The following is a 12,488-nucleotide window of genomic DNA, read 5'->3' on the forward strand; positions in this document are numbered from 1 at the left end:
AAGATGATAAGAACAGACTCTACTTAGCATAGCACCTGGCATATACTGAGTACTTTTTATCTTCCGGGTACTGTTCTAAATGCCTTAATCAATTTAATCCCTCTACAACTCTAGGAGGCAGGCATTATTCTCACTTTATAGGAACTGTAAATGAGGAAAATGAGGCTGAGAGGAAATAATTTTCCCAAGTTCACAGAGCAAGTGAGATGGTCAGCAGACAGCAGCAATGACTGTTCTGAGGCAGCAATACGTGGGACACAATCTCCGAGACTCCAAGGAAGGACAGACTGCAGGCTTTCTGCTTCTGGACGAGCTCCAATCATGTTCCCTCAACTGCAGCAAATGACACAGACCAATTGGTGTTGTAAATAGAGTTAACATAATATATTTATTTTAAGTGCCATTCATGCATATCACTTCTCGCAGCAACAATCCTAATGACACTTGAATATTTCTTTACAGCACTAAACAGTTACAAAGAGTGGGTGCCGTTCATCATAGAGGCAAAATATGAAATCGTGCAATAGCAAAACTGTAGAAACATTAAAACACTGACTGGCCAACAGCAGTACAGAGAGCAGATTGTGTTTGCACAAAAAGCCAATGCATTTCATCACATATATACAATATAGATATGTACACATCACCCTCTGAATGAACAATATCAAAATACTCTATTCCATTTGAAATAATCCCCAGATTGATTCCCTCCCACTTCAAAGGACATCTGAGAGACATGTATTTACAAGAACACACATGAATACATTTACACTTCAAAAACTGCCACAAATGCCAGTCGGATTATTCTCCTGGACAGAGTGCCCCCATCTGATTACATGCATTTGATTCTTTTCCCCAAGTCTTCAGTCAATTTAAGCCCAAGACAGAACTTGCTTTGCGTTAACAACTACCCACTGAGACAGCCACTAGAGGGATGCGGAGCACCTCGCCAGGTAGCTATGTCTGGCCGGAACTGCCAGGAAGCCTGTCCTGGGCTTCCCAGTCGTGTGCATTAACTAGAGTGGGAGGGGCCTGGGTGGAGGCTCTGCCTCCAGGGCCATTCATGGTAAGTTTAAATTCTCACAAAAATATTGATCACTGCAAATCAGTAAATGATTGCTGAATGGGAAATTAGCTTCACACAATTTGCAAAATCTTCATCTGTGGTTTCTATTTGAATCACTCAGTATAAGCTACTGCATTCCAATACTCAAATTATTTAAAGTGCACATTGATACCCACACAATTTAAAGTTTCAAAACAGCTATTTTGGTATCTAGAGAACAATGACTTGAGCAGACTAAGAATCACCCTCATCCCTTTTTTTCCAAGCTTTTTCTCTGCAGGCTGCTATCTCATCTTGCCTCTGATCCATCTAAGAGGGGCCTATTGGCTGCCTTTCCAGAATCCCCCGATTTTTACTGATCCAAGGGGCTGGAACTGAATTTCCTTTTTCATGCCAAGCAGGGTCCAAACAACAGGAACATAGAGCCCTTCCTTTCTCCCCAACCTCACCAGCCCTTACCATGGCTGGCTTCCCAGTAATTCATTCAAGGCAACACTCCATTAAAAAAATACCCACAGACGTTCACAAACACTCTCACATACACACAGAGAAATAAAGATGTTTTGCTTAGTCCAAGTAGAGATAACTCAAATCACAGAATCAGTAAGGGTAATTAAAGTGACTTAAGCATGGCTGACAGAGACTAGCAATGCTAAAGAGCAACCAGTGAGCAGTTAGTACTCCTTGATTTCATCGAACATTTTATTTCCCCATTAGAACTGAAAGAAAAAAAAAATCTGTTTTTGGTCTAAAGAACCAGTTCAAAATATATTCATTGAAAAAAGAAATCTCATTTCTCTCAGTTTCATTATAAAACTAAGACAATCAATCCATGCAAAATAACTGTGATATAAAACAAACAAAAAAAACAAACTAATAAAAAATCCTAAGATACAGGCTGCATTCAAAGAAAGGAACCAAACAGCATGCATACAGACACACAGGACAACAGGAACAGCAGGCCATGCGACAATAACTGCACTGGAGAGTGAGGCAAATAAAACCCACGTGTAGCTCTACGCTCCTTTTAGTGCTCCCTAAATGGAAAGAGACTGGGGGGAAAGTTGCTTTATAAAGCACTGCCCTCCTGTTCTGTTGCCCAAATGAGCTCAGATTCAAATTCCAGAAAATCTTACTGAGCTAATGTCTCAATCAGCAGGAACACAAAGATAGAGAATATACTCACAAGGCAGGAATAATGACAAAGAGAAAGACACACTCTCTCTCTGATTGTCTTGTCTGTAAACTCTTACCAAGAAAACTAATTCTGTGCTTGCAGACACTGCATTTCTTCTTAATGAACCCAACAGGAGTTGGGCATTCACAGAAGATAGCAATAAATATTAAAATAACACTTTTGAATAATAAATACAGAAGTGAATGTGAAGACATTGATTTGTTTAAAAAGCCGAGAATGCCCAGATTCTAATCAATCAAACACATTTAGAACTGGCAGACAGTGTAGACTTAGATAGAAAAACAGATGCTGACAAGGTACAACATGAACTCTAGAATCCCCCAGGCATCAAAAAACATCCGGTCAGTCCTTCCTGCTACTCGGGAACAACGTGCCCCTTTAGATTGTTTGGAGAGTATCAAACTCTGGGTTCTCTATGACTTACTAAGGAGAACTCAATATTCACATTTCCAAAAACGATTTTAAATAAGGGGAACTGGGCTTTGAAAAAAATCTATTTCCTTTCAGTTGCCTACATGAGTTAAAATCATTCTGCATAAAATAGCCTAACAAGGAATAAAAACTCACAGTAACTTTCTTCTCAAGACATAATAATCCAATTAGAAAAAAACTGAAGGCTTTTAGTAATTTTTGTACACATATTTATACATATGCATCTATAAACTGCTTGCAGCAAAACAGGCTCTGTCTGAAAAATCAGTCTGGCACTTGTGGTCAACATCAAACTGACACAATATGCAAAAGCCGTTCAAATCACACAACAGTTAGGAGCTACATAGGGCAGCTGGCAGGGAGACAAACATGTAGTACTCGTCTGGGTCAGATAAAAGCAGTAACTCATCCAGCTAAAATCTTGATTGTCTTCAAAAAAAATTTTGATAACATTGGTAAAATGATTAGCAACTTTGTTTTCTCAACTGGATTCTCTTAAACCTTTCCCTTCCACTGCACAGAAAGATGACACTGGGTCTGGTGCCTTGAGAAACAAGCTCTACACAATTGAATCCCAATCAAAGTCATCCTGGATGTCATCTGGAGGCAGAGAGCGCCGCATCTGGAAGGCTTGGGAAGGCATCATGTGCTGCTGGCTCATGGCTCCGTGATGGCCTGGAAGGAACCAACATCAGCAGTGACTCACGAGAGAAGCAAGGAAGAAGAAACAGACACCTACTGAACACTGCTTCATGCCAGAAACTCAACGCACATGCTCTCACTAACCCACCCAGAAGGCTCTACAAGGTTCCCTTATGATCCTCATTTTATATGTATTCTGCAACCTGCCCCCCCCCCCCACCCCGAAACAGGGAGTTCACTCCCTCCTGAGGTAGCTTCATTCACTGCTGGAAAAGCTAGAAAAGCCTTTCCGTATTAAACTCTGAGCACCAACCCCAACACCTCACACCTCAAATTACCTGCAATCGTTGTTCCTGGAGTGCTGAGTGCCTGTGGGATGTGAGGATAACCAGGGGGCGGCATCACTGAAGGAGGGAGATTTTGCCTGGAGTCTATGTACAGATTTCCTAATCAGATTGAAAAGAACAAAGAAGGAAAACCTATTACCATAAGTAAAACAAATCAAGCATAAAAATCTTAATAGAATTGTCACCTAAACCTAAATTAAGCTGGTAAAGTGAAGATGAAAACGGAAGGGAAAAGCTCTCCTTCTGGATGCTAAAACTCCTCCAGAAGTAACGCTGGATTTTCAGACAGGGTGCCGGGATGGGTGGATACACTGGTCCCAACTCTGGCACTGCCTCTAATGCTCTGGAAGCTTGCAGGCCAATTATGTCTATTGTTGTTACATACCTTATCATAGTTCAAAAGCATTTTCAGATCCATTAGTTCATCTGAGTTTCCCTCTAGGCCCCCAGTGAAGGCAAGACAGGGATTATCCCATTTTATGGATGAGGCAACTGACGCTCAGAAGGTTGAGCTGACTTGTCCAAAGACACATCCGTCTGACAGAGGCCAGGCTACAATTCAGCTCTAACTCATAGGTTCTTTCCAGGAACAGCTGCCTCTACTGCCCTGATTTTCTCATCCTAAAGGCACAACTAAGTGTGCCCAAGCTGATTCACAAAGTAACTGAAGGTGCACTGCCGGGGGCCAGCGTGAGGAACTCCGCCCATGGCAAAGGTCATGAGGAAGGAGGCTTGGCATACGCAAAGGCATGATCAAGCCTCAGGAAACCCCCTGTTCCCGAGCATCTACCCCAAAACCAGAGTCTGTTTTATGCTCTCACCTACACCTCTGACTTTACAGGGGGCTTTCCCCCATAACCGTTTCTCTCGGAGGAGGAGTAAACATGCAGCTCCAAGGCAATAAAAATTCTTGGGCGTGACAGGAGTGTTTCAGCTCTAACCTCCTCTGAAGGTTATCTAGCCCGCCTGTATAGGTTCTTCTGGCCACATGTGATTGTTCACAGCCTCCCAACCTGAGAGGCACGAGATGTTTTACTTACTAAAGGCAAATTCTCTTGGGGAGTTAGAAATTATTAGTATAGTGGGTTGGTTAGGAATTATATTGGTGAAGGGTTTTTCATTTGTTGTGTCAATAATTGCTGCTAATTCCCTGCTCTGGGTGGGACAAGGATGTCTCAGGTCAAACCTCTCTGCTGACAGATTAGCTTGTGTGACAGGATTATCCATACTCCTGCCACTCTCAACCATAAACAGCACAGAGAGTTTTGGAGTATTTTGAAAGTCTTAATTAGCATAGGGCCTTTTCTTCTTGTTGAGTCAATGATTGCCGCCAGGCCTCCATATCCTTAGGCACCTGGGAATATATTAATCAATGTATTTGGAATATAGAAAAGGAAATATAGTAGTTTTTAAGGTTAGCAATACTAGACTTTTTGAGTTAATGAATTTTCTCTTTTGTAATAGATCACTGTACTTTGTTATAAATCACTGTGTCCTTGCTATGTAAAAATGTAACTTTATCACTATCTTAAGACTAAATAGATCTTAAGGGGAGCATTGGTGAAAGGATTTTCATTTGTTGGGCTGATGTTTGCTGTTAAATCTCCATATTCCCTGCCCTTATAATGAATATAACTAACATATAGGAGAAATAAGTATTAACCTTTAAGATTAATCATGTTAACTTGGGTTAAATAAATTCCTTTCTTGATTGTAACTCACTACACCCTCACCCTATAGGAATGTAACTTTATTTGGAGGGTGGTGCCTGGTTTAAGAAAAAACACCCTTGGAAGAAATAAGTTTTTTGGTTATCAGAAAAAAGGATCATAAAATGTCAGCAGGTCTCACTCATGGCCAGAAGACGATGTAATATCCCTAAGACCTTTTTTTTATACATTTATGTGAAGCACCTGATTTTGATAAAGGTCAGGACTGCTGACCCCCGCGTGACTCTGTATTCATCCCTATGTGTAACAAAAGGTATATAAGCAAACCCAAAAATAAAGAAATTGGATCAGTTTCTGGAAAGACTGATTCCCCCATGTCGCTTCTTTCTTGCTCCTGTTTCTCTGGCTGAATCCCCATCTGGATTCAGCCTCCTTTTCTCCACTACACTATCCGTTTCTAATCTCTCTCTATACCTGTAATTAAATATGTATTTTTCCAAAGACACCAACACCGTCCCCACCTTCGAATTCCCTGGATCCACCGGGGCTGGACCCCGGCAGCGCACATTGATAGGAAAGATTTATAGAAAGTAAAAGAGCCACCACAGAAGTGGTTAACAATGTATTATTTAGAAGTGTGAAGATGGGAAATACAGATCTTATTTAAACAGCATTTCAGAAGGTTCTTAAATTAATATGCTTTCATTGACAGCAGTCATCAAGTGTGACAGCTCCAAAATGTCAATTACATTGCATCCTAATGCAAAACAGAAAGGGAGGGGAGGAAACATCACAGGCACCCACAATAATTCCTGGGGCAGAACCACGGTAACATCGGTTTTACATTATGAAACATCTGGAGTATTGGAAAGGCTTTTCCCCTAAGGTACGCTAGTGTTTCACACAGACTACACCTGTACTCTAGGAATACCGTAATCAAACTAGCAAACAGTGATCATTTTTCCCAGAGAAAACAGAAAGAGAAAAGTCTTCCTTTTGTATTCAAGGTAGGGCACACTATCTTTGGCCACTCCGAGTTTCCACCTGCCACTGGAAAGTCAGACTGTTCCAGCTTGAGACAGTCTCAGAGATAATCTAACCCAGCCCTACTTCTGTTCATGTAGGTGAGAAAGTGAGATGAGAGAAGATGGGAAAGAACCAGGGAGAGAACCCAAGACTTCTGACTTCCAGCTACTGCCTCCCAAGATGACACGCTTTTTTATAGAAAAGCTCAAAGTCCGAACTGAGGTCTTTGACCAATCTGCCATACCAAAGACTTCAGAAGAAAAGTTATATGAAGCTATAGCACTAGTATATTTTTGCAGGAGAAAAAGTTCTGCCAAGTGCTGACCAGCCTTCACATTTGTGGCTCATGTTCTTTCTTAAGGTTGAATCAGGCTACAGGTCTTCACTCCTCTGGGTAAAGGAGGAGACAGGTGAGAATTAGAGACGAATCATGAAAATAAACAAGTCGATGGGCATAAACTGACACCCACATTAAACAAATGGCTTTAACTTTTTGAAACTGTCACATTCATAACGCTTTTATGTGCACGTAGATTCTCAGTACTTCTCATCTCCCCCGCCCCCGCCATGTTCTCATTACAGACTGAACAATGAGAGTGTACTTGGACTTTCTAAGCAGGAAATTAACTTACAAAGCAGCTTCTAAAGATTTCTGAGATCCTGTAATATTTAGAATGTAGTCATGAGAATTTTAAACTCTACACTGTGCTGCACACCTAAAGCTAATATTGCAAATCAACTATATTTCAATAACAAATCTAATCATAAAACATATTTCTTGAAAGCAGACTTTTGTTGAATGACCATTCATTCATTTAAGAAGTATTTGTGCTAATAAGCATAAACGAAAAATAAAACTCCCAGCCTTTTTGGAACTTGTTTTCAGATTATTGGGAAGGATGAAGATGGCAGGAAGGGAGGGAAATAAATTAAATAGTACATTATATACACTATGGAGAAAAATAAGGCAAGGAGGGGGAAAAGGGGTGCTGAATAGTAGGCGTTATTTAAGTAAGATGATCAGGGAAGTCATCACTTGAGTAGGTGCTTTTTTAGGGAAAAACTTGAGTCATGTGTCTATCTGGGGAAGTCACTCAAGACAGAGGAAAGAGCAAGTGGTAGGTGGTGTGTGTCTGGAGTGTTCAAGTAACAGCAGGGAGGCCAGCAGTGAAGGAGCAGGGCTGTGACAGGAGGGGTAGGGAAAAGGAGACAAGGTCAGAGAGTAATGGGGAACAATGGGAAACAGATGGAGAAACAGTGATAGACTTTATTTTCTTGGGCTCCAAAATCACTGCAGATGGTGACTGCAGCCATGAAATTAAAAGACGCTTACTCCTTGGAAGAAAAGCTATGACCAACCTAGACAGCATATTAAAAAGCAGAGACATTACTTTGCCAGCAAAGGTCCGTCTAGCCAAAGCTATGGTTTTTCCAGTAGCATGTATGGATGTGAGAGTTGGACCATAAAAAAAGCTGAGTGCTGAAGAATTGATGCTTTTGAACTGTGGTGTTGGAAAAGACTCTTGAGAGTCCCTTGGACTGCAAGGAGATCAAACTGGCCAATCCTAAAGGAAATCAGCCCTGAATATTCATTGGAAGAACTGATGCCGAAGTTTCAATACTCTGGCCACTGATGCAAAGAGCCCACTCAAAGACCGTGAGACTGGAAAAGATTGAGGGCAGGAGGAGAAAGGTGTGACAGAGGATGAGATGGTTGGATGGCATCATTGACTCAATGGACATATGAGTCTGAGCAAACTCTGGGAAATAGTGAAGGACAGAAGTCTGGTGTGCCACAGTCCATGGGGCTGCAAAGAGTCAGACACGACTGAGCAACTGAGCAACAACAAAAACCAGAACACAGCAGATCCAGAACAAATGATCCTTTTGATCAAGGATCAAACAGAAATGACCACAGAAGTCTAGGAACAAAGGGTTTTAAGAAAATAATCCAGGATCTCAGTCTAGAGAGAATCCATAAGAGATGCCTGGCCACTCTGACAGGACAGCAGTGGATGGGACTCAAGAAGACCTGAGCAGGCAGAGGAAAATAATCAGCAGGCTTGAAGAGAGGGCAGGACAATGAAAATTACCGAGACAGATTAACAGAAAGAAAAAAGACTGAAGAAAAGCAAACAGAGCCTAAGGGACCTAACTGGGACTAGCAAGCAGCCCAATTATACATTCTGGGAGTTCCAGAAGAAGAGAGAGAAAAGGGGGTGAAAAGGGGGCAGAAAGACTATCTGAACACATTACAGGTGAAAACCTTCCAAATTTGATGGAAGACGGGAATATAAACATCCAGGAAGCTCAATGAACTCCAAGTAAGATGAAGTCAGAGGAACCCACACCAAGACACACTGTGAGCACATTTTCAAAAGCCAAAGATAAAGAGAGAATTTTGAAAGCAGCAAGAAAGAGGTGACTTGTCACATACACGGTATCCTCAATTAAGACAATAAGCATATTCCTCATCAGAAATTTCAGAGGCCAGAAAGTCAATCTATTCAAAGCGCTAAGAGACAAAACAACAACAACTGTCAACAAAGAATCCTACAGCTGGTAAAAGAGTCCTTTCAAGAGTGAGGCAGAAATTAAGACATTCCCAGATGAGTAAAAGCTAAGGTAGTTTGTTACTGCTAGACCTGTCCTGAAAGATAATGGTCAAGAGAGACTTGCAGGAAGAAATCAAAGGACGCTAGATAGTGACTTAAAGCCATAAGAAAAAATAAAGATCTCAATAAAGGTAAATACATGGGTAATTATGGAGGTAGTATTATCATAACAATGACTTAACTCCACTTTTTGTTCTATATATGATTTAAGATGCTAATATGTTTTCTAAAAGCTATTAGTATAAAAGTTCATATTACTGTAACTTTGGCTTGCAGCTTCACATGTTTTATACCTAATTTAAGAGACTAACACATTAAAAATAATTATCAGTATATGTTTTGGGCACACAATGTAGAATCATGTAATACCGAGACACTGACAACCAACAGAGGCAGAGGTGAAGATGAAAAGGAACAGAGTTTTCACATGTTATAGAAGTTACACCTCTAATTTTGATATAAATTCAAATTAGTGTGTTGTAATTTTAGAATGTTAAGCTCAATTGCCATGGTAACCACAAAGAAACAGCTACAGAATATACACAAAAAGAAATGAGAAAGGAATTTAAACATTTCACTACAAAAAATCAACTAAACACAAAAGACAACAGTAATGCCGGAAATAAGGGACAGAAAAAGCCACAAGGAATAGCAAAGAAATAGTAAAACATAAAAGTCACTCCTTATAAATAATTCTTTTAAATATAAATGGATCAAACCTCTCAATCAAAAGATGGAGATTGGCAGAATGGATAAGAACACATGATCCAACTATATGCTGACTATAAGAGACTCACTTGAGATCCAAAGACACAAACAGATTGAAAGTGAAAGGATGAAAAGATATTCCATGCAAATAGCAACCAAAGAAGAGCAGAGATTGCTGTACTAATAACGGACAAAAGACTTTAGACCAAAAAAGGTTATAAGAGATATCTTTTAAAGCCTTACTCCCTGTAAAGGATATATCAACAAAAGGTGCAAAATAGCAAGAAGACAGAACAATTATAAACATTTATAATTGTTTATGTACACTTATGCACCTAATAACAGACTGCAAAAATCATGAAGCAAAAACAGAATTGAAAGGAGAAATAAACAGCTCTACAATTTTAGTTGGAGACTTAAATACCCATTATTTCAATAATGGATAGAACAACCAGACAGAAGATAAGCAAACAGAGGATTTAACACAATAAACCAACTAGATCTAATAGACCTTTATAGAACACTCTACCCAACAATAACAGCATAAACAATCTTCTCAAGTGCATCAGATATTTTCCAGAATAAACCATGTTAGGCTATAAGTCAAGTCCCAACAGATTTCTAAAAAATATTTATTTATTTGGCTGAACTAGGTCTTAGCTATTGCATGGAAGATCTTCAATCCTAGTTGTGGCATATGGGTTCCCTGACCAAGGATTGAACTTGGGCCCTCTGTATACGGTACATGGAGTCTTAGCCACTAGACCACCAGGGAAGTCCCTCAATAGATTTTAAATGATAGATACCATACAAAGTGTCTTCTCTGACCACAGCGGGACAAATTAATCAAAAACAAAAGTAAAAATGGAAAATTATCAGATTTGTGGAAATTAAATAATACACTTAACCAATGGATTAAAGAAGTCACAAGGAAAATCAGAATATACTTAAGAGATAATACAAACAAAAACAGAACATACGAAAACCTATAGGAAACTGCAAAAGCAGTTTTAAGACAGAAATTTATAGCTATAAAGACTTACATTAAAAAACAGACCTACAAAAAGAAGACGCCAAACCCAAAGCCAGCAGACAAGAAGTAGTAGTACAGGTTAGAGCAGAGATAAAAGAAACAGAGAACAGTAAAACATTACAGAAAAATCTGTAATACCAGAAGTTAGTTCTCCAGAAAAAAAAAAAAAAGCTGACAATGCTTTAACTAAATGGACTAAGAAAGATAGATCCAAATTACGAACATGAGAACTGAAAATAGTAACATTACTACTGATTCTACAGAAATAAAAAGAATGAGAACTCTTTGAATAACTGTATACCAACAAACTGGACACCCTAGGTGAAATAGACAAATTACTAGAAACACAAAATCAACAAAAGTGAATAATGAAAAAAGAAGAAACCTGAACAGACTTGTAACGAGTAAGAAGATTCAATACATTAAAAACAAAAACAAAAAAACAAACCCTGTACAAATAAAATCCCAGGATCTGATGGTTTCATGGGTGAATTCTACCACATATTTGAAGAACTAAAACTGACAAGTGTAATATAACCACATTAACAGAATGAAGGGGGGAAAGCCCTCACAATCATCTCAATTGATGCAGAAAAAGTGCTTGACAAAAGTCAACACCTTTTACGATAAAAGTATGAAGGTGTTAGTTGCTCAGTTGTGTCTGACTCTTTGAAACTCCCTGGGATGTAGTCTGCCAGGCTCCTCTTCGCATGGAATTCTCCAGGCAAGGATACTAGAGTGGGTAGTCATTCCCTTCTCCATGGGATCTTCCCAATCCAGGGATCAAACCCACATCTCCTGCATTGCAGGGAGATTCTTTACTGTCTGAGCCACCAGGGAAGTCCTTTAATGATAAAAACACTCAACAAATTAGGAATAGAAAGAAATCACTTCAACATTATAAAAGCCATGTATGAAAATCCCACAACAAACATCATATTCAATAGTAGAAGACTGAAAGGTTTTCTGCTCCTATTAAGACCAAAGCAAAGATGTTCACTTTCACCACTTCTGTTCAGCATAGTCCTGGACATCCTAGCCAGAGTAACTAGGCAAGAAAGAGAGACAAAGGGCATCCAAACGGAAAAAGTAAATTTATCTCTGTTCACAGATATAATTTCACGTGTAAAATCCCTAAAGATTACACACAAAAAAACTGTCATAAGAAATGAATTCAGCAAAGTAGCAGGATACAAAGTCAACATGAAAAATTTAATCACATTCCTATATATGAACAATCTGAAAAGGAAATGACAAAAAATCCCATTTTCAGTGACATCAAAAAGAATAAAACACTTAGGAGATTAAAAACTTGTACAATGAAAACTACAACACACTGATGAAAAAAAATTAAAGATGACATAGACACACACGTCATGCTCATGGACTTCAAGACTCAATATGTCAAAGCAATCCACAGATTCAATGTAATCCATATAAGAAATCTCAATGACCTCTGTAGAAATAGAAAATCCCATCCTAAAATTCATATGGAATCTCAAGAGACCCTGAACAGTCAAAACTATCCAGAAAAAGAATAAAGCTGATTGACTCACACTTTTTTTGTTGTTTTTTAGCTTTTTATTTTGTATTGTGGTATAGCTGATTAACAGTGTTGTGATAGTTTCAGATGAACAGTGAAGGGACTCAGCCATACACATACATGTATCCATTCTCCCCTGAATTCTCCTCCCATCCAGGCTGCCACATCACATTACGCAGAGTTCCATTACACTTCTTACTTCAAAACT

General features: G+C 39.3%; 1 protein-coding gene across 4 annotated transcripts in view; it reads right to left on the reverse strand.

The window, feature by feature from the left end:
• Nucleotides 1–369: 369 nt before the first annotated feature.
• FOXJ3 (forkhead box J3) overlaps nt 370–12,488 on the reverse strand; it is a 149,400-nt gene continuing 137,281 nt past the window's right edge. For all 4 annotated transcript variants that reach the window (XM_069588265.1, XM_069588264.1, XM_069588280.1 and 1 more), the window contains 2 exons: nt 3,677–3,784; nt 370–3,371 (listed from right to left, as the gene is read on the reverse strand). In XM_069588265.1, coding sequence (XP_069444366.1) covers nt 3,256–3,371; nt 3,677–3,784 — 224 coding nt within the window. In that variant the 3' untranslated portion in view covers nt 370–3,255. The remainder of the gene's footprint in view (nt 3,372–3,676; nt 3,785–12,488) is intronic.

The sequence above is a fragment of the Ovis canadensis genome, chromosome 1 (genome assembly GCF_042477335.2).
Source record: "Ovis canadensis isolate MfBH-ARS-UI-01 breed Bighorn chromosome 1, ARS-UI_OviCan_v2, whole genome shotgun sequence".
NCBI classification, from domain to species: Eukaryota; Metazoa; Chordata; class Mammalia; order Artiodactyla; family Bovidae; genus Ovis; species Ovis canadensis.